Source organism: Protopterus annectens, chromosome 12.part0 (assembly GCF_019279795.1).
Source record: "Protopterus annectens isolate FY-2018-M chromosome 12.part0, PAN1.0, whole genome shotgun sequence".
Classification (NCBI taxonomy): domain Eukaryota; kingdom Metazoa; phylum Chordata; order Ceratodontiformes; family Protopteridae; genus Protopterus; species Protopterus annectens.
In genome coordinates, this window is record NC_056746.1 from 590,875,830 (window position 1) to 590,899,290 (window position 23,461).

Genomic DNA, 23,461 nt, shown 5'->3' on the forward strand with positions numbered 1-23,461 from the left:
ACTTCCCAACCTGTTAGTGCTAAAGCAACTTTCAATTGCCCATAAAATCAAATACAACCCCACTGACTGCCCAGCACTTTCAAACCTGTTACAACCTAACACTAACTTAAGGCTCCTTAGGTCATCCAACAAAATAATGCTAAACGCGACCCTGTCTCACAACTATCATGGCAACTCCCTCTGCTCCTATGAAATTGCCAAGGACTGGAATAATCTTCCTCAGCACATCTTACATAATCCAAACCTGTCTGTCTTTAAAACTACCTTGAAAGATTATCTAAATGCTAACTGGCTTTGCCCCTGTATTGCTCCATGCTCGTTTTTTTCTTTCTTCTACTACTCTTCTCTTACATGAGATACCTATTACTGTTCATCTCAAGCAGTACTTGCATATTATCTCTTTCTTTTGGATATGGTGCACTTTAACTATCTTTTTATTTGTACCTAAATCTATATGTATGAAAATGGTATATCTATGTAAAGTTTGCTATTCCTTGTAATTCTTGTGTGATCTTGTAACACACATTTTTGTTTTTTGTGTAACTACTTATTTGTAGTTTAACTATTTGTATTGTTCTAGGGCTTTTCTCCCCAGGTCTCTGTTGAAAACGGGTTTCTAACCCAGTCGGACACTACCCGATTAACAAATGTAAATAAATAAAAATAAATAAATGATAACTGGAGAAAGGCTTGTCCTGAAACGCAGTTTTCTAAGAGTCTGAGTGGATTTAGTAGGAGAAATACACTAGATCCCTTCTTATCCTTGGGAGGCGGGGGAGTCTGTCTGTGGACAAATGTGGACTTAGAAAGGTAATTCTTTTGGAATTTGGGTAAAGTAGAGACAAAAATATGTTTGAGTTCCTGCAAGGCCTTTCCCTTTTCTTGAAAGAACTTAAATCAGCAGCAGCTGTCCTAAAAAGATTTTCATGATCGAGGAGATCCAAAAGATTGACTAATATCCTGAGGTAAAGCCTGTAGACGTAGTCAAGAATAACAACTCATCACAGAACAAAAAGCAGCAGCCCTGGAAGAGGCATTAACAGCATCATAGCTGGATTTTATGGAATAACTGTCGACCTGGGAAGTGGATCTAAGGAAGGAAAGAGTTTAAGACTTGCCAACAAAATCAGGCAGGTCACAGACTGAAGCAACCTGAGAAAGAAGGGTGAAAACACACCTGGTCATGTGGGTTTGGTAATTAACACTCCTGAAGGACAAGGTGGCAGCAGTACATAATTTTTTGCCCAATCTCTCCATAGCTCAACTATTCTTATCTGAGGGAATGAGCTTAGTAGATGGCAACAGCTTAGGATTGTCAAAGGAAACTGAAAAAAAAAAATGAAGGATCAGTAGAAGGGCACTTGTACAAATATTTGAAATCCTCAGGCACCTTGTACAACCTGTCAGGTTTCTTAGGAGCCAGGGGTTGAGAATCAGGGACCAGACAGGCAGCAGAAAAGGTGCCCAAAAAGGGCTTACAAAACAGGAGGAAGAGCAGATGGTTTAAGGAGATAATCTGTAAAAGCTCATAAAATCTGTTGTAAATGTTAGAGACCTGGGAGCAATCCCATTTGAAGTACTCCATCATACGAGCAATAGTTATCCAATCTTTTGCCTCAGATCTATAGTCTAGAGGGGAAGGAATTTGACAGGAGTAAGCTAGGGATTCTTCTCCAGAGTCCAAGTCCTCATTTGAGAAATCTCTTCCCTTACCAAAATTTGAGTAATCCTGCTCCAGCCCCTCGGAAATTATCAGCAAATGTTCACCCTCACCATCTGGAAAGGATGCTGTTAAAGCCTTGGAGGACATGTGAGAAGTTCAACCCATGCCAGTCTCCGATGAGGTCATGGCAGAGGAATCCGAGGTGAGCACTGGATGATCCTCAGGGCTTTCACTAGTTTCTAGACAGACCTCTACACCATCTGGAAAGGATGCCGTTAAAGCCTTGGAGGACATGTGAGAAGTTCAACCCATGCCAGTCTCCGATGAGGTCATGGCAGAGGAATCCGAGGTGAGCACTGGATGATCCTCAGGGCTTTCACTAGTTTCTAGACAGACCTCTAGGGGAGGCTGGACAGCAACCAGATCAGGCCTAGCCTTTCTGGCTTCTTTGCAGATGCTGACCCTCAGTATAGGAAGATTTGGCCAAAGCACCATGGGCCAACTGCTTAAGTTGCTGGTTCTCACGGTATACAGACAAGGAAGATAAGCAACTATGAACAGGCTTAGGGACAAATGCTTGACAGATGGAGCACTGCGTGCAGTTGTGGAAAGAGCCTAAGCAAAAAAGGCAGTGGTCGTGATGGCCTTTATGGGGAATCTGCATCCCAGACTGACATTTTCCCTTCTTGAATGACAGGAACAGAAGTACAAATACAATACAGAAAAAGGGTAGAGAAGAAACCCTAACTGAGCACTTATCTGAAGATAACAAGGCAGAAAGGCTTTCAGACTGCCGTTCAACAATGGCATTTGGGCTGGCAGCAAAGTAGTTCCGAGTGTTTGCTTTGTACATCACCTTTATGCTCTACACCATACATGTGATGTACGGCATCTAAAAAATCTAAATGTTTTGGTACACTGGCTGGATGTTCAGCTATCCTTGGCAACAGATCCCCTATGTAAAGGAAATTGCAACAGTGATATGGAAAGATATAAGAAATTACAGTAGTTAAAGACATTTTTACATTCAGACTGAAAAACATTTGCTCTACCACTGGGCCATATCAGCTTTTAACAGTTGCCCAAGTTGCTTTTAAACCAAAATCAATCCTTGTTGCAATGTCTGGAATGGGAGTTGTAAAGATGAACAAAACAGATGTAACCAGTTTTTCTTTTTTAATGCTCTCCCTCTCTCAGCACGTGCACACACACACCTATGCATACTTTCACACACATTTGTATTTTTTTCAACAGCAAAACATTTGTTCTAGTAAAGAACTCAGAACTTCAAAATGAGGATGGCTGCACTGCTTCTAGGGAAGATCATTCACTTTTCCTCAAGTACATTTCTGCCAACTAGTACTCCTTCATTGAAGGACAGATGTCAAAAAAATGTTTGTTAAATTAATACGGAAGAATTAATTTATGATCATGGGGTCATTCCCTGCCAAGAGTGATTTTAATTTTTCATCTTGGCACAAGTAATCCACACTCACCACATTTGCATTGCGTGCCTGTAACAATGCTTCAGCTCGCCTCATTTTTTCCAGTTCAATTTCTCGAGCAATAAGTTGCTTGGTTTGGTAGCTTACTGGCTTTTTAACTGGAAGGTCAGGAAATCTGCATACTTCTTCCATATTTCTATAACAGTAAGATAAATTCAGTTAAGTACAATATACAGCCAAACTGTTAAACTTCCAGAAACTAAACCTTTCATACTTTTACTAACGCAGGTTATTGATTATCTCCCTGATTGGAGAAATAGCATTCTAGTAATTTTACATAATATAAATAAACCCTTAAGTAAATAAGTAATCTTTGTAGCAATGTTACATGTGGTGTTTTATGAAAACACTGTTATACGAAAACAAAAGAAATATGAACTTTGGTTCAAGATTTGTTGCTTCGTTTAATGATTTCATTTATGCAACTATTTCCTTGCTTCCATGTTAGCAAAACAGGCAAATGAGTGATTCTAACTCCAAATGGGGGAATATGATTACAAGAGTTATCAGTGGTAAATGTATGTAGGTGTTTGAGATGGGGAGTGCAAAGCTAACACACATATGAATAAGGTGACAATGTGCAATGCAAAAAAACAAAGGAAAGTAGAACGTATTAATGCCTACAGTCTAATTAAAATGGCTTCTTATCTGGTAGCTTTAACAGAAACTCATACAAGCCTATAGCTCCATTTTGCATATTTCCAGTTAACAACCATTGCTCCTTGTGGCATCCATGCATTTCTTGGGTCTGGCTTCTTTAGTGACTTTGCAGCTAATAATAGGCAGCATTACAAAGGGCAAGTGTAATTAATAAAATGAAACAGACTGCTAATTCTACAATGTTCAGCAGTAGAGAAATAAATCACTATCTGCCACTTATTATTCATATTTTCATATTAATGTTCACATTTTTATAACAGAGAGACCTACAAACTATTTAGAGATACGGTGTGAAATGCCATGGTGGGAGACCAGAAATGTCATTGTCAATATCCATTTAATATCACACTATAGTAGACATACTTCTAATTGTTTGTTAGTAATTATAAAAATAAGCAATATTTTCATATGTTCTTGATGCTTCAAAAAAATATATCATAGTAGAATACTATGCTAATGACCCAAGTGGTCATTTTAAGCTTAGCCAAATTCCTCACAATAACATTTAATAGAATAGACGGTATACATTCTTAGGTAAACAAACAAGTAAAAGTTTCCTCTCTCTTGTAGAGACATGGGTGGCAGACCAAGGGTAAATTTGTGGTTCCCCATCCAGTGGTCCACATTTGGCTTGAATAAGTACGGAGAAGAAAGTACAGTTGTGTACACTTACCATAAATGTAGATGTTAGAGTGTATTCACTGTTGCAGTCATTACATTTGGGTTATCTGCTATGGAGTAGCCCTCAGTCGGCCTGATTAACAAAGTCTTGGGTCCTGCTGTTCCTTCTTCCATGACGTCAGGGGTTTAAAACATGCAGCAGACGCCATTACATCAGTTTTTCTTGCCCCAGATGTCAGGTGCCCCCCCCCCCCCAATGGGAAGCAATTAAATCTATAAATACAAGGATATACCTCCAACAAAAAAGCAAATACACCAAAAAACTTTTTGAGCATAATAAGTGAGAGTAGAGGTATAGCCAAAAGAAGAAGGTAGTTGGAGGGAGGGTAACCAGGACTGCAACAGTGAATACATTTGAATATCTACATTTATGGCAAGTGTACACAACTGTACTATGTTCTTCATGTTTCACTGTTGCAGTCATTACATTTGGGTAGATTCCCAAAGCTAAGGTTGAGAGGAGGAATTTAACTAGAATTAGGACCAGCTACAAGGCCCTGCAAGACTGCAGTGGCAAAACCAGCTCTGGATTTAGAGAAAATTGGGAAATGATAATGCATGGTGAAAGTATGTACAGAACTCCAGGTAGCAGCTTCTAGGATGCCCCTAGTAGCAACACCCCTGAGAGGCTGTAGAGTAGATGCAGCCCTGGCTGAATGGGGTCTGATGCCCTGTGGGATAGGTTTTACATGGTGCTTATAGCAGAAAAGAATGCAGTGGCCTATTCATTTTGAAATGGTTTGTTTTGAAATAGCTTTCCCATCTATCCCTGCAGCAAATGCCACCAGCAGTTGTTCAGATTTCCTTTGAGGTTTAGTCCTGTCCGAGTATAACCTAAGCTGTCTGTGCACATCTAAAGAGTGCAGTATCTGCTCCCCTTTGCTCTGTGGGTTAGGAAAGAAGGTAGGCAAATGAATGGACTGATTAAGAACTACACCGGATACCACCTTGGGCATGAAGGAGGGATTGGTTCTGAAGGACATCCTGCCCGCATGAAAGATGATGAAAGGTTCCACTGCCATAAGGGCCTGTAATTCATGGAATCCGGCCGACCGAAGGGCTGCCTGACGACAGGACAACCCATTTGTTATGACTGCAGATGCATCCTTGAAGGACATCCTAAGCTGTCTGTGCACATCTAAAGAGTGCAGTATCTGCTCCCCTTTGCTCTGTGGGTTAGGAAAGAAGGTAGGCAAATGAATGGACTGATTAAGAGCTACACCGGATACCACCTTGGGCATGAAGGAGGGATTGGTTCTGAGGGACATCCTGTCCGCATGAAAGATGATGAAAGGTTCCACTGCCATAAGGGCCTGTAATTCAGATATCCTTCTTGCAGAAGTGATAGTTAAAAGAAAAGCTGTTTTCCAGGAAAGAAATGTTAAATCTGCAGTAGCAGCTGGCTCGAAAGGAGGAAGAGTGAGTTTCTCCAAGACAAAGTTAAGATCCCAGGCTGGAGTTGGAGCTCTCCTGGGTGGCCTTAAGCTTTTGGCCCCTCTGAGGAACTGCTTGAGCAATGGGTGAAAGAAGAGGGGAGGCTCCGTGCTATAATGAGCTGAAATGGCTGAGGCATGACTTTTGATGGAGGAAAAGGACAAGCCCTTATAAAGCATCTCAGTCAAGTATTGTAGAATATGAGGTAAACTGGGCACTGCTACGTTTATTCCTTGAGATTGGTTCCAGGCACAAAATCTTTTCCATTTTTGCAGCATAAGATTTTCTGGCACTGGGCCTCCTTGCCTCTAAAATGATCTCCATCACTGACTTACTGAGGGATGGTAAAGGAGAGATTAGGTAATTAGCCAGGCTGCTAGGTTCAGGGTTTGCAGCTGAGGGTGCAGAATCTGTTTCTCCTGCTGAGACAACAGGGAAGGAGTCTGAGGCAGGTGCCATGGGGCCAAGCGTGACACACTGCGCAAGAGTGGGCACCAGTGTTGGCAAGGCCAGTCTGGTGCAATTAAAATCGTCCTTGGCTTATCCTGTATGATCTTTTGTAGAACTTTGGAGAGCAGAGGGGGAGGAGGAAAGGCATAAACTGATAGGTTTTTCCAGCTAAAGGATACAGCATCCACTTTCCAAGCTAGCTTGTGGGGAATCCTTGTGCAAAATTTGTCCAATTGATGGTTCCGGGGGGAGGCAAACAGGTCTATATCTGGGCTCCCCCATTTGTTTGTTAACATGTTGAAAATCCTTGGTTCCAGTTTCCACTCGTGTGGGTCCATGAGATTTCTGCTTAGTCCGTCTGCCAGTGTATTTAGTTTTCCTGGCAGGAATTGAGCTTGTAGATTCACTTGGTAGCTTAAGGCTGTGTTCCACAATGCCATGGCTAGTCCTCAGAGGAGGTAAAAATGAGTACCCCTCTGCTTGTTTATGTACCACATCACAGTGGTGTTGTCCATCTTTACTATTAGTTGTCCTGGAAGAATGTGGTTCTTGAAGGCTGTCAGTGCATTCTGTACAGCTAACATTTACTTTTGATTTATGTGCAGGTGCATTTGACTTGGGTTCCATTTGCCCAGAATGCACATCCCTGCCAGGTGAACCCCCCCCCATGCATAGTCTTGATGCATCTGTTAAAATTTGGGTGGCAGGGGGTAGTGTGAATGGTAGTCCCCTGTTTTGGTGGCAGGCCTCTGCCCACCACAGGAACTCTAGGTGTAGGCAAGGTATGACTGGAATCCTTGCTTCTAGATCCTGTAAATGTTGACACCATAGGCTTTTGAGATACCATTGTAGTTTCCTCATATGCAGCCTTGCAGATGGAATTAGAAGAATGCAGGAGGCCATGAACCCCAAGGCTTGCAGAATTTGCCTTGCAGATAGCTGGGTTTTTTGTGGCCACTTATTTGAAGTAGGTTGTCAAATGAATCAGTTTCTCTGGCGTGAGGAAAGCCATCTGGGAAGTTGTATTCAAGCTTGCTCCTAGGAATGTAATTTGTTGAATGGGTACCAGGAGTGATTTCTTTTTGTTTATGGTGTACCCCAGACAAGTCAGTACCCTTCGAACAAAGACCAGATTGATTCAAAAGTATGTCCTGGCTTTCTGCCTGAATTAAAGAAATAGCGAACTTGACTCAACTAAACTCCACAAATGAAGAAAGTGGAGAACTCAGTAGGCAAAACCACGTCAGATTTTAATGCTATTAAAACCAAAAACACACAGCACGAACACTTCGTAATGAATCCTGTTTGCACCAAAACATGAACGCCTTCCCAATACAAGCGTTTTCGTCCAAATGGACTTCATCAGATAAACCAATTATTCAATCTAGATTCATCTATTATACACAGTTAAAAACATTTTAACCAATCCATTTCAAGAATATAAATTCAAATCTACAAATCAAACCTTCAAACTACTTAATAATTTATTATGCTCTCCTTTTTTAGTGACTTTGGATGTCATCAATTTTGCCCCTTCTTAGAATGAGATCTGCTAAGGTATAATATTAAAGAGTGCAGTTATATGCTTTTGACAGCAGGTGGCACCAAAGTCTACATAAAACACTGTATATTGTGGATTTAAACTTTTTTATTAAGTAAAAATATAAATTTTAATAAAAAATATATTTTAATATATTTAAATATATTTATATGAATATTTATTATGAGGAAACAATTTTTAAACAGTTTTATGATAAATTCAATGACATCCAAAGTCACTAAAAAAGGAGAGCATAATAAATTATTAAGTAGTTTGAAGGTTTGATTTGTAGATTTGAATTTATATTCTTGAAATGGATTGGTTAAAATGTTTTTAACTGTGTATAATAGATGAATCTAGATTGAATAATTGGTTTATCTGATGAAGTCCATTTGGACGAAAACGCTTGTATTGGGAAGGCGTTCATGTTTTGGTGCAAACAGGATTCATTACGAAGTGTTCGTGCTGTGTGTTTTTGGTTTTAATAGCATTAAAATCTGAAGTGGTTTTGCCTACTGAGTTCTCCGCTTTCTTAATTTCTGCCTGAATTAGACAATCGTCCAGGTATGGGTATATTTGAATATTTCTTTGCTGCAAAATGCAATGACTGGAGCTAGGCAGTTTGTGAATACGCTGGGCGCAGCAGATATGCCAAAGGGCAGTGCAGAAAACTGATAGTGCATGTAGCCTGCTTTGAAGCATAGGTATCTTCTGCAAGACTCCCTGATAGGGATGTGCAGGTATGCTTCTTTTAAGTCTAAAGTTGCTAGCCATGCATCTTTGCCTAGCATAGGAAGCAGCTGGTGAAGCGTCAGCATTTTGAATTTTGGAATCACCAGGAAGGGTTTAGAGTAGAAAGGTCCAGGATGCCATGTATTGCCCTTTCTGGGTACCAGGAAAAGTCTTGAATAGAAACTTTGTCCCTTTTCCTCTTCAGGTACCAAACTGAATAGCCTCCATGTTTAAGAGAGAGAGCACTTGAATTTGGGCCTCCGCCCACTGATTTGGGGGTAGATATTGCCACCCGCTTGGAGTTGATAACATGTGGAAGTGAAATCTATATCCTTGGGACACTATATTTAAAACCCATTTGTCCTGGGTAATGAGTTCCCAGTTTTTGGCCTGCAGACCAATCTTTCTGCCTAAAGGAGCATTCAGTTGTGAAGTGCTTGAAAATTTTAAAAGCAAGTGATTGAGACAGTTTTCCATAGGGAGGAGTCTTACTACTCCCAGATTTGGGTGTGGAAACCCCCCACTGCTTAGTCTTGTGTGTCCCTTGGAACTGAAACCTGGGGTTTCTGCTGTGTCTGGGTTTGGCTTGAGAAGACCTGGAAAGGGCCGGAAAGGACCAATTCTTAGAGAGCCAGTGCCTACTAAATCTAGGAGGCTGAACTTGTAAGAAATCTTTGACTGTTTGCATAGATTTAGCTTCATCTCTCATCCTTTTAAGAACTTCCTCAGCCTTGTTGCCAAACAGGCGGTCCTGATTTAAGGGAGCATCCAACAGTTTAGCTTTAAAATGATCAGGCAAAGATTGCTCCTTAAGCCAAACATGCATTCTGAGCACAGACCCATTAACAGCAGCCCTGCAAGAGGCCTCTAATGAATCAAATCCACATTGCAAAGTATGTTTTCCAAACTGTTCAGCAGAATGCAATAAATCCTGTAATTCTTTATGTTCAGCACAGTCAGGAATCAACATCATTTTCTACTTAAGCAATCCAGTAACATGTTGTTGATACTTTAACATATGAAACTGGAAGTTTAAAGCCCCAATGGCCAAGGTTGCAGAAATGTAAACCTTCTTACCCTATCTATCCAGCCCCCTGGAGTCTCTATCTGAGGGGGTATGATTTTTAGCAGTAGAAGCCTTAATGCCCTTGGGTCCCTGTGAAATAGTCTCTGGATCCGCAATAGGATTTTTGAAAAGGAACTTGTGTGAATCAGGAACCCTGTAATATCGGTCAGGTTTTCTGGGAGCAGGAGGCAAAGAATCAGGAGCCAAACTAGATTCTGAAAAGGCATCATCAACAATGTCCAGTACAGGAGGTATCGCTAAAGGCCTATGCTGAGGCAGGAGTAAGAAATCCCCAAGCCTCTTCTTTGAATCAGAAAAATCCTGGCTTTCCCAGTGGAAATGTTCCCTTAGAGTATGTAAGGTCTCGCCAAAAGAAAAATCCTCTGGAGGGGAAGCAGAGGGAATAGAGTCCTCTGCATCAGAATCCTCATAAGTAGATAAGGGCAAATCCAGATCATCAGAAGAATCAGAAAAATCAGAATCCTAATCAGAAGATTCATAAACAACTTCAGTCCGAGGTCTCTTAGAAGGGGGAGGTTGGCTTCCCCTAGAGTTATAAGATCTTCAGCCATTCTTATCATTTGTTTCTTAGGCCTAGAGGCTTGAGCATGCGGTCTGGTTGCCGGTTTCTTAGGCATGGTTCGAGATTTTAACTTAAATGAAGATGGAGGAGTCGGTTTAATATGCAAGTCCGTAGGCCTGAATACACCCTCAGAAGCCGGTGTCTGCACAGTGGCTCCAGACCCATCCAAGGTAGAGACATCTGCAGGTTCCACAGTTGAAGCATCTCACGGCATACCAGACTCCGAATGGGTCTCAGTAGAGGCCTGCGAGTTAGAAGTAGCAGATATCAGGGGCTGCGAAAGTGCCTCACTGAGTACCGGCGAACTGGCAACTGGCTTAGGAGAAGCACCGTCGGCAGTTTTGGACCTCGACGGCCTGTCTCTGTCTTTATCATCACGTTTTTTCAGAATCCCGGTAGTCGGATGGCTAACCAACGACATTTTTGGATAATTAAACCGAGAACCAAAATATTTAGAGGTGAAGATATACATACAATGGATAGTGCGCTGATTAAATAAAGCACAAAACCTACAGCAAGGTATGTCGTGGTCAGGGCCTAGGCAAGGAATACAGTACGAATGAAAATCTTTGTGAGGTATTTGCTTTCCACAAGTAATGCAATTATTAACTTTTACTGACATTGGAAGGAGCAAGAAAAAGTTTCCCCAATGGGGTACTTAGATTTAGTTGAAGACTTCGGTTCTGAAACTCGAAAAAGAAAATTTCAGGAGTCGGCCGACTAGCACTTGTGAACTGCTTCTGCTTCGGGTACCGCATGGCAAGAAAGACTGATGTAATGGCATTGGCTGCATGTTTTATACCCCTGACGGCCTGACGTCAAGGAAGAAGGGACAGTAACTGACGCAGGACCCAAGACTTTATTAATCAGGCCGACTGTGGGCTACTGCAAAGCAGATAACCCAAATGTAATAACTGCAACAGTGAAACACGAAGAACATCTGTGTTTCACATAGAAGGGAAGCCTGCTCTAGAAAACAGGAAGCCTCTGAGACATGTATCTGTCCCTCTAGCATGCCCTGTTTATGTTGCTGGTGAGGTTTGGGTCCCTAGATTGGTTGTTTCTGATGGTCCTTGCTTTCTGAATGTGTAACAAGTCCACTCATGCAGGATCTGTGGAAAAACTGTAGGCTAGGCATACATCAACCTCTCAGCAGCCTGTAGTAAACTAAATATAGTGACAATGACTGAGACAGTCTGCATAGGACTTGTTTTCTACCCCTTCTATTCTTTTTGTTAGAAATCTCTGTGGAATCTCTAATTACTACATATGCCTGCTGTAATACATACTGAAGGGACAGTTGTACTCAATGATAGATCTTATAAGGGGAGAGTACAATGGGACAATTACTTGTTTGGACCTACATGGTATACTTTGGTTTACTTTTACTTAGAAGTTTAACATGGAATGACTTCCTGACCACAGTAGAAACATGCTGGTCAAATGCCAAACCTCTGTCGACATCTGTTCCAAAGTTCCTGACTACAGGATCTCCTCTTGGGGGTGTATTATCAATGGGGTAGTTTGCAGGGGTAGCAATCTTGCTCAAAGATACTATGATGCTTTTCTTAGCACTGAGCTTTAGGCCATGACTTTGGCAACAGCTAATAGTCTGTCAGACTCTCTTGGAAGATATCAGCATCTTGGGGGGGAATCAATGACTGCTTCCAATTTGCACTAGTCTGCAAACTTTTTCAGCTAGAGGCCCTTAATGTTAACCTTGACTACAGAGATGTATCAAACAGCAGTGGTCCTAGTACTGAGCCCGGGGGACCCCATTAGTACCTGGCCTTTTTGTGGAGGTAACTTCTAATTCTTGGGTCTGGTCAGTGAGCCAGCCAGCTATGCAGCAGGTGACATATGGGTTAATACCTAATTTAGTGAGCTTAACAATGCCTGAGTCTGGTCAGCTTGAAGTAGGGCATTGCTTTGGTAACGTTCTCAAAGTCGTCCACTAGGTTTTGCAGGCAAGGCTTGCCTTTGACAAACCTAAAATGACTAGGGTCTAATGTTTGTAGGTTACCTTCATCTACATTTATGATATCCATGATCATCCTTTCCATAGCATTGCATAGTAAACTCGACAAGCAAATGAATAGGTAGTTTTCCCAAGTCTGTGGATAAGCCGCCCTTGTGCAGCGATATAACCACTGCAGTTCCATTCATTAGGTATGAAGCCCATATGAAGGGTGTGATTGAATAGAGATTCTAGTAGACTGATGGTTCATGTTTCATGCTATTAAGGAGGCATCCTGGGAATATTATCAGTGTTAGATCAGGTATCATTTAAATGTGCAAAAATACAATATTCTCTTTGCACAAGTCTAGAAATGCAGCCACATTAAAGCAGGCCATCACAGTGTACATACAGTTTCAGTTAATGCACTTTCAATCAGTGAAAATAACCTTCAGTCAAGAATACTGATAAGAACAGAATATTAAGCACATTTGAGTACAGACACATTTGTTTGTGTGGTACAAGGCTTGGGAACCAAGGGTAAAAAGTGTGTAGAGATATGCAGGGTTTTGGTATTATTAAGAAACACTTCAGATACAGTTAGTTCGTTCAGACTAATGTAGAAAGTCTTTGCAGTACAGACACTCTAGTAGGAGTGCAGAAATCAGGTCAAATATCCAGCATTCCAGAATATTACAGAATTTCTACAAACTGTTTCAGTTTATCAACACTGTCATTGGAGACAGTATTCAGATATTGTTGACATACACCTTCACTGTATAATAAAGTGTTCTTAGCCAAACTGCAGTGTGTGCATACTTTATTCTAAAAGGTTCAAAAACACTTGGCCCAAACAGGACAGACTGGCACCTGTTTAGCACAGTTCTGAGTAATTAACAGATAAAGAAAGTCATTCCAGTATTCCACAGTCATATCAGTTCTTTCAATGGCGAGTCACCATTGATGGGCAAACAGTTAAACTAAGTCCCAAAACCTCATAGCAGCCTTATCAGCAGTCAGACTACGTGTATCATACAGAGCAGCAGTGTTGATTCGGAACACTACTTCAGAATATCTCCAGTAACATCTACAATAACTTCAACAGAGCAGCAGTACTTCAAAAAATCTAAATGTCAGCAGTGTTCCTTCAGATCATTAGTTCAGAAAAGTCTCAACTTCAGATTCTCCAAGATATCAGTGTAAAATACATTATCCAGTTAACAGCAATGTACATCATGTCTTCAAAGCAGATAATAGACTTTCAAGTTTCCAGTGTGATGTCACACAGCCAAGAAACAAGAAAATGTTTTAAAAGGCTGCGAGACGTGAAATCAACGTTATGAGAGCATTCATGTTTATTTTCTAAGTCAGACAGTAAACCTCAGAAAAGTTTAAATAGATCAGTAAATGTTAACGGTCTACATATGTCAAATAGTACTTCTACAGTAAAGAAACTAGCAAATGTGTGGTTTAAAATTTAAAAGTTGGGTAAAGCAGTCTAAAGAATGTGTTCCAGAAATGCTCGTTTAAATTTCAAGGTCATTAGTTCATGAATGTTAAATTTTTCTAGACGCAAAAAGTTTAAATCTTAGCAGCAGACTGTGACAGATTCTCAGAATGAGTCAGCTTCTATCAGTATGGTTTCATACTTAAATAATACAAATTCTTGTTTATATCTTCAGAAATCAGTGTAAATGCTATAGCACATGTATTTTATGATATTAAATTAAGTCGCAGTATTGACATACAGACAAACACAGCCAGTGTACATAACATGCAGATTTCCAGACAAGACACGAAGCAAACACTTGCAAAGTCTCAAATTCATGTTATTTCAAATACAGATGTTCAGAATGTAATACATTCTAGTTTATTGTTTTCAGAATCCAGTGCATTGCACTGAGGGGGGGATAAGATGGATCAAAGTGCAGATTTTGATCAGTTAGATAAACACCAGCATAAATGAAATACAGACTTCAGGGCAAAGTAAAGAAGAAATGCATAAAATAAAGAAAATGCATACAATAGCTCAAGTCAGTGTTGTTGCTAGCTCTATAAAAAAGGATTTTCAGCTTATCTTTAAAGGGTGTGGCAGTCCAGCACCAAACCAGATTATTTATTCATCATTGTTTAAGGTCGAAAAAAAAATTTCATTGTTTACAGAAAAGAAAATATAGAATAATGTACTGATTAATACAGACACATCAATTTCAATTACTAATAGAGTTCTACTAGAAGACACGAGTGCAGTTTTGTCAGGATTTAAAGCGTCAAAGACTACAGCAGTTAACAGTTCTAAGTGTAACAGCTCAGTACTAGATATGGATATGCCAGAGTTGCATATTGTTTTATTTATTTATTTGCATTTGTTTACCGGGATTGTCCACTGGGCCATAATGAGCCCATTTTCAGTGGAGGCTTGGGAAGAAAAGCACACTTCAGTAACAAGATTTTATGGAAAAATAAAAAAACTACAGAATGTACAGTAGTGCACACACATGACACCTGCAAGGATCTGTATGCAGTAGATCACATAAATGTACACAATTTGAAGAAATGGTTGCAACAAGAACATGTAGATTTATAGGTTAAAGATATATAAATTCCAGTTCAGCTGCTGCAGCTGAACTGCAGGGAGTCAAGTTACCACATTTTCAGAAAAATTATCATAAGACAAACTGGGAGTGGCTAGTAAGGAAAAAAGGTAACTATGCATATACCATTTGCAGAATAAAGGGTTTACATTACAGATCTAGCAAATTGTTGTGTTGCTAGATTACATAATGTAAAATTTAAAGTGAATGCTAAATTTTAAAAGTGACAGTACATTCAAAAGTTCAGATCCCATACAAGAAAAGAGTGCAGTATAAACATTGAGTGTCATCAAAGCCACGGGTTCATATCTCATGTTAGAAAATGAAGACACTTCACATACTTTATAAAGGACAGACAAGTAAAGTTCCAGATTCAGATCAGTTCAACTCTAGTAATAAATGAGTACATGTAAACGGTTCAAGACTGTATATACTTCATGCAAAAAGTGCAGTTTACCAAGCACATCAGAGGCATGTACTTATATAACCAAGTTATAAGATTACAGGCCAGACTGATATAGAAAGTCATTGCAGTGCAGACACTCTACTACGAGTGCAGACGTCAGGTCAAATATCCAGCATTCCAGAATATTATACTATTGAGGAGGAAAGGAATATCAGCACTGTTAACCAGCATTCCAGAATATTATACAATTTCTACAGACTGTTTTGGTTTATCAGCACTGTTATTGGAGACCGTATTCAGATATTGTTGACATCTACCTTCACTTATACCTAATAAAACATTCTTAAATGAACTACACTGTGTGCAAACTTTATTCTAAAAGGTTCGAGAAGACTTGTCCCATACAGGATAGACTGGCACCTGTTCAGCACAGTTCTGGGTAATTAACTTGTAAAGACAGTCATTCCAGCTCATTCCAGTATTCTACAGTCGTATCAATTCATTCAATCAGGATACATCAATGCAGTGTTCTTGGCCTTGAGGACTCGCACTTTAGGGATGGTTGGGGATGAGAAGGGTTGTGGGAATTTCCTAAGGAATATCCAAGGGGGAGAAGGGGGATAAAGTGTGAGCCAAATTTGTCAGCCAAGAGATTAACTATATCTTTTGGATCTGTCTAGGTGGCGCCATTTGCAATTAATTTGGTACATTGTTGTGTATTGCCTCTAAGGTTTTGGACATGGCTAAAGAAAGCCTTGTGGATATCCTTGACCTGGGTGGCTAACTTTACCTCACATTTCATTTTTTGTACTTTATTATCCCCCCTGAGTTTTTTGTTTAGGCTTATGAAGGAATTTTTACTTTACTGGATGTGGTCCCTCTTAATTTTTGGTTATGAGCTTCTTCCTTTTGTTGTATAGCCTATTAATGGTGGAATTCCACCAGGAAAGCGTGTTTTTTTGTGCCAGCCTTGCACTTATTTCAGGTAGGTACAATCATTTCTATACAGCTGCTAATATGGTTACAGAGGGCTTCTGTGAATATTTCTGCATATGCAGCAGCATTTTCAGGGGTGGGGTGGGGGGAGGTTTGAAATTTATTTAGGTATTACTTACCAAGTGGAAGTTTGCTTTAGAGGAATTTTAAAACTTTTAGGGCTTTACATTCACCTCAAGGGAGACATCTTTATGGTCTTGCCCGACTAGCAAGGACAATGCAAGGGAGAGGAGGACCAGGCTGAGAAAACTTCAGTCCCTAGTAGGTGTATGAACTATCTGGTCCAGGGTGTTGGCATTTACAAAGTCCAGTAATCTCTGGTATGCTGGGGGTTGTGTATGATTTCCAGTTTATACTGGGGTAAAGTCGACCATGAATATGGTCGAAAGTTGGATGGGGAGACTGGCAATTGCCTCTAAGTGCTCCGGTTTTCCTGGGTAATTGAGGGAACCTATTGCTTCCAATATTGTATGGGACTTTATTTATGGTGATATGGACAAGGAGAAGCTCACATCCATTATGCTGATGGACCAGCCTTAAGGTATGTTTATTTCTAATGTACATAGAGACACTTCCACCAAAAGTCCCTTCCTCTGCAGTAGCTGGTCTAAATGTGTGGAAGGTATTGTAACACTACAGTACCAGGGTGCCCTCTGTGGCTTTAAATCATGTTTCAGTGACTATACAGACATCTACATTACCCAAATGGAGAGCCTGCAGGGACTGGAGTTTCTTTATGAGTCTTTTGGCATGGAGTAGTAACAACTTTAGATTTCCCTGGTTTGGTACAGCTATGTCGGAAAATTTAACTGGGTAGCAATTCCTAAAAAAAGGGTAAGAAAGAACAGGTTAGCAAATATTTTAAATCCCAGGGGAACAGGTAAAAACCATCCCTGGCAAAGCAGAGAGGTCTTTCAACCATGTCCTCCCAGGCTGGCAAATATTGAATGCATTTTGAATGACACCATACTTTAAGCCAACTGTCAAAGTCAATTATTTTCTGTTTGTGCTGTGGCATCATCCTAGGAGGAGGTAGAATACTGCTCAGTGTTAGGTTCGTACCAGCCTAGGACACGAAGTCCAAGAGACTAGACATGACCTCATATAGCATAGTGAGGTTTGTCTCAGATTGACATAGACCAAGTGGGTGTTAAAGTTATACTTGTACTTTGGGTTATGTGAGCTTAGTGCACAAGTGATATAGAGGATTCTGGCCTCCTAATAGGCAGTCCGCTGTGACACTCTCTTTGCTTAGCCTGGTGAGTGGGATGTCAGTGTGTCTCACTATGGAGTCACCTAGGACCAGAATACACTACTGGAATTGTGTAGTATGTACGACTTATGAGTTCAGAGGTTGAGACACCACGGGTTGTGACAATGTGTGTCTTGCTGGGTATTTTTCTTCTGGTTGCCGAGGACATTTTTTGATTGTAATGTTGGGGGGGGGGGTTCTTTGTTGTGGTTTTGGAAGATTACATTTAAAAGCTTCATCATATATGGTCTATGCAATTGGTCTGTACTGTACAAGGTGGGTGTTGTGTGTGTGTGTGTGTGTGTGTGTGCTATTGATGACTTGCTTGGTAGTGTAGGTGCTTGTAGGCAAAAGCCTTGCTTCCAATCTCCAATAATGTAGAATTACATCTCTTGCACACCTTATTCATAGACTTGAGAATTTGGTGGTTGGCAGTGTACATGAGGCAATTGCTACATTGCATCTGGATGCTCATTTTCTACCAGGCCAATTGTGGAGATAGCAGTGAAGTTCATGTCTATGGCTTTGGATCATAGGATAGTACACAGTAGGTTGATAACGGACCAGCTTGGTTACTGTATGAGTGTAGATTACTAGCAAGACTGCTTATAGTCAGGCCTGAGGGGTGGGTGATTCTCAGCACACAAACCAGCCACTCAACGCACAGTTAGAGGTGTATGAAATTAGAGGGTAGCTGTATAGGAAAATTTTCAGTTTTAGGTGTGTGCATCCACACAAGGCACTGCCAACCATGGCTGTACAATGAGCAATGTTGTGCACATGCAATGACGTTATGCTAAAAAATAGGTAATTATTCTGCCAAAACTCCCCTGGGGTTGTAATTGCCTTTCAAACCATTTCATGACATCAGGTGAAACCTTAGATGTTGAAGAAAACTGCTAGCTGCACATCTTTAGAGATATTTTATATTGCTAATTATACAATTAAACATATGTTTTCATTTTTCGATAAATGTCTCAGACATGCACTCAAGAGAGGAATTTCATCCTGTCATGTGAAAGTTCATGTCTGGTTAACAAAACTGTTCTAACAATATAGGATCATAGGAGGTTACTAAGCGTTATTTGCATTTGTTTACTGGGATGGTACAGCTAGGCCAGAAGTGCCAGTTTTCAGTGAAGTCCTGGGGAGAAAAGCACCACATAAAAGACATTTCACACACAATACAGAATTTACATTAATAAAGACATTTAGTACATACTATTGGCAGCTTATACAATTGGTGAAAAAAAAAAAAAAAAAAGAGTACATAAGTAATCATTCTCAATCAAAGATATTATACAAGCAATACAGAGTATATACATGAGAACATTCCATATGAATACTTTTCAGCTAGCAAAATTTATATAGGGCACTTCATGCAGTGGGTGCAAAGCAGATATAGGAATTAGAGACTAGGTACTTAAACTTTTCACGTGTTTAGGAGGCACTTCATGCAGTGGGTGCAAAGCAGATATAGGAATTAGAACTAGGTACTTAAACTTTTCACGTGTTTAGGAGGTGTAATAGCCGAGTGAAAGTCTATATGAGTTCTGCTGCAGGAATCAACAAAGTTGGTGGATACTGTTGCAGATATAAGTGGTGGTATGATATTAACGTAGGATGCAAGAGCACCTGAATGTCTTGCCTGGTTCAATGCTAGGTCTATAAGGGTTGGGAAGAGAAGGAAGTGGACAGGAGGGATCAATGGTAGGACAATGAGGGTTAGTAGAAGAGGGAAGAGGACAGGATGGAGAGGTGGAGTAAGTAAAAAGACAGATGGATGTGAAAGGAGGATGCCAGAGTAGTAGAGTGGGGGTGAGAATAGTTGTGATGGTTGAAGTTAGGTTATATGAGATGTGGTTTTAGCACATGTGCACAGCCAAGATAAGGAGAGGTGTTGTTTCAGAGATGTCTTGAAGAGGGTTACTAAGCGGATGGATCTAAGTGTTGGGGGGAGGGAGTTCCAAAGTTTTGTGATGGTAAAGGAGTAAAGCATCTGGCCAGCTGAAAGTTTGGGTTTTTCTACATTTGCGAGCAGTTAGTTGTTGGACTGGAGTGGTCCGTTCGGATGGTATAAAAAGTATAAAAGATAAGAGCAAGGCACATGGATGGATTATAAATGAGTATGTGAGCTGTAGTTAGTTGGATAAAGGTGAGATAGTTGGGGAGTTCAAGCCATTTTAGGTTGCGTAATGATAAGCAGTGGTGGGATGAGTAGGGGGCATTAGTTACAAACTTAGCAATTTTGTTGCTGTATGAGTCTAGTTTGGACTTTAGAGAGGACTGAATGTTGGTGAGGGGGGGGGGGTCACCATATAAAAGAGAGGGTAATAGAAAAGAAGAGGCAAGGGAAAGTCGGGCAGATGCACTGAGTAGATGTTTGTGTCGGTAGAGTGTGTTAAGCTTTTGATGCATCTTTTTGACATTGGACTGGATGTGCTGGTCGAATGTGAGGTTTTAGTCTATGATGACACCTAGGAGTTTTGTGCTAGGTACAATGTCAATAGTGGTACCATTTAGGGATTGAATGGTGAAGTTCTCTTTTTGTAGGGGTGTGGACTTTTTGGGGGCAAAGATTACTAGTTTGGTTTTGTTGGGGTTCAGGGCAAGAAGATTAATATTAGACATCCAAATTTTGGTGGAGGTGAGGGCATTTTGGGTGAGCTGGCGTAGTTCTGAGGAGTTGTTTGCAGTGCAGATGACAGTGGAGTCGTCTGTGTACTGGATGACTGAGCCTTGAGAGAGACTGTGGTGTGGAAGTTATTGATAAATATGCTAAACAGAAGTGGGCCTAAAATGGAGCCTTGATGAACATCAGTGGTGGTGTTTAGGAAAGGGGAGTAAGAGTTCTGCCACTTAGTTGATTGTTTCCTGTTAGTGAGGTAATTAGTGAACCAATTTAGAGTTTGAGGTGAGGTGAGGTACATATGTTAGAGAGCTTTGTTAGAAGGAGGCATAGAGCCCTTACAAGCCTAGCCAAGTACAACCTCCTGTTACCAAGAATATCAAGGTATTAAGTGGAACTAAATCAACAGCTCTATGTCTAGGTTGCTTAATTTGCAAGATATAACAATTTGTGAAAATGTATCAAAAAGTACAATTCTGGGTTTGTGCACATTAGAATATACTATAGTATTTAGGGAGAAACTATGAATGCACTATTATCATCTTAAGGAATACATGTTACTGATAACAGTGCTATTTGTGAAATGCTAATAACTTTTATTGTTCACAAAATATGTACATTTCTTTATGTTTTTTAAGTTGATTTTTCAGAAAATGTTCTGGAATGTAAGGCTGCTAGAGATGCGACATTCTACACCACACAGGTGTTAATGAGATAACGTAGCAGTCAATTATGTGATACAAATATAACCACAATTGGGATGTAAACATATGGAGTATGAAGAATACCATAGGGACAAGAACAACAGGTGTAACTACAACTTTCTATAAAAAAGGAAGGGCTAAAGAAACAGCAAACAAATAATGACAGAAGCCACTGTTGGTTGCAGTGGATACTAGAATTGTAGTGCAGTCCATGAAAAAGCTGTCTGTATACAGAAATTCTCCAGGAAGACTCAAAAAATTAAATTACAATGGCACAACATATGATTACAATTAAAGAAATAAGGGGCACTGTTAAAGGATTCTGACATGCCAGTTTTTAAATGGCTAAAATATTTAAGAGCAACATTGTTTCTGATGCAGTGAGTGCCTTGAACAACTAGTGCTACAACCTATTCAAGGAAGACTAGTCTTAGGCATGGGTGTTCTTAGATGAGATCAGAAACCGAATCTGACCAGGAAGGACAGAGCATGCTAGGAACAAGTGCACACCTTCTATTATGGCGAGATGACCACAACGGATGTTGTGCTTCTCTTTTACAATAATCAGAGAAAGGCACAGGCTGGAAATTTTCAACCTAACTTGTTATATTCATTATAGGGATTACTGCTGCAGTACAACTCATGACAGACAGGAAAAAATACTAAAGCAATACAAACGACTATACTCCTAGGGTAGAAGAGAGAGCATTCTTTGCAAAACGGAACTGGTAGATCCTGCTATGCTTCTGAAATTAGAATCTAGCTTGTAATATCTAGAAAAGGTGTGACTGAAATCCAGACAGCAGTTTCAGATACTCTGGGATGACATTCCTAAAGAAAGCTGATGTAGTGGTGGTTGTTCCGAAATGAATTACATTTTTTAAAGCATTTTTAGTAGGTCATTGAAATTTTGAATTGTATTGTAATACGAGTTTACATACATTAATAGAAACCATAACATTTCCATTATCAATGTGCAGTATACATGTTTTCTTTTAACAATTTTCATTCACTCCAACATTAGAAAAATTACCTTCAACATATTCTGCATATATTTTTCTCACAAAATCCATTTCTATGAAATTTGCCCCTTCTTTTCTAAAGATCCCAACTCCAGTTCTTTTATCTCCTTTACAATACTTGAAGCTTCTATTTTAGCTTAGATTTTTGATTTCCATTTCCTAGTAATTGTTTTAGCAGCCAACAGCATTAAAATAAACAAGGACCTACTTATGATCTGGTAATTCCCATCAAACATCTGAACTTAAAAGAAATAATTTCCTAAGCTACTACCATTTGCTCTCTCAATATATCTGTCAAATAATTCATTAGGGAACTTTTAAAATCTGCCAACTTGTTACATTTCCAAAAAGCATATCCCCCATTTAGTTCTCCCTCCCTCTCTTTTCTCCATCACATAACCAGCATTTGCACTGTACCCAAGGAAAATACATCTAAAGTCTACTTGAAGTATAACACCTATGCAAACACTTCTATGCAAGAATTCTAAACCTACTGGACTTTCTTGCATACTTAAGATTTCTTCCCATTGCTCTTTCGTAATTTGCCTTTCTCTTCTCTTTTCTAACCTCATTTTATAGATTTTTACAGTCGTCATGCAAGATTTTATAAGCCCTGCCGACTAGCCCTTTTTTACCGGGATCTTCTGTTCTACACTCAACTAAAACTCCACCAGAGCAGATCTTTCACTTAGCACTACCCTATACCTTTCTCTCTGCCTATGCTCTTATCAATTCCTGATGAGGAGGCAATCTCTAACCTGCAGTCTAAACTCTTGCTTAGCCTTATCTCACCCTATTACAGCTCTCTCCAGAGTTATTTGCCCTCAATACCTTGATTCCTTTGCTCATTTCCACCAGTCATACCTGTTTTCCATACCCCTACTTGCATACATCCCTATTGGTAAAATCTCCTCTCTCGATTCCAGTGTCAGCTTCTTGGAATACTTTCTGCTCCTTTATGAATAAAATATATGTGGCTTTCCTATTCATCTTAATGACTCGCATTTAAAATCTTAGTTTCTCTTCCATCACTTCAAACCTCCTCCCCATTTCAGTTTCCTATAGTTTATACCCTTTGGCTCATGTGTACGACAGCAATTAACTGCACAGCTTTAAAATACCCCCTTCAAATTAGGTACGCCTAAAAACGTTGCTCCATAGGAAGAATTATCTTACCATGTTTAAGTCTTGTCTTCATTTCTTCCATATAATTTCCTTCAACTGTTTACTGTCATCCACAACTTCTCCTTTAGTTGATAAACACTTCCTGATCTGTATGTGACACTAAAGGGGCTAAACTGTGTTCAATACTTGTACTTTACAAATCCACAGCAATAATTAAAAGCTTTTTTTGTATTATCTTCTCATTAGTCTCTTCCTGCATATAATTGTTAAAGTAACGGAATCCTTTTTAATTCATAGATTTAAACTCTTGATCTTATCATATACCTGTAAGTATGGGTATTGCTGAACCAATTCATGTGCGGGTGCACAGTTCACTGCTATCGTTTTTGTCTTATTTATTTATTTTATACCAAGAAAGAGTTGAAACTGTTAAAATATTCAACAGCAGTGAAATGCCCTTTT

General features: G+C 39.9%; 1 protein-coding gene across 1 annotated transcript in view; it reads right to left on the bottom strand.

Annotated features, from left to right (window-relative positions):
- CHTF18 (chromosome transmission fidelity factor 18) overlaps window positions 1-23,461 on the bottom strand; it is a 927,562-nt gene that overhangs the window by 380,003 nt on the left and 524,098 nt on the right. Inside the window, exon 18 of the mRNA XM_044088940.1 lies at window positions 3,160-3,304. Within this exon, the coding sequence (XP_043944875.1) occupies window positions 3,160-3,304 (145 nt within the window). The remainder of the gene's footprint in view (window positions 1-3,159; window positions 3,305-23,461) is intronic.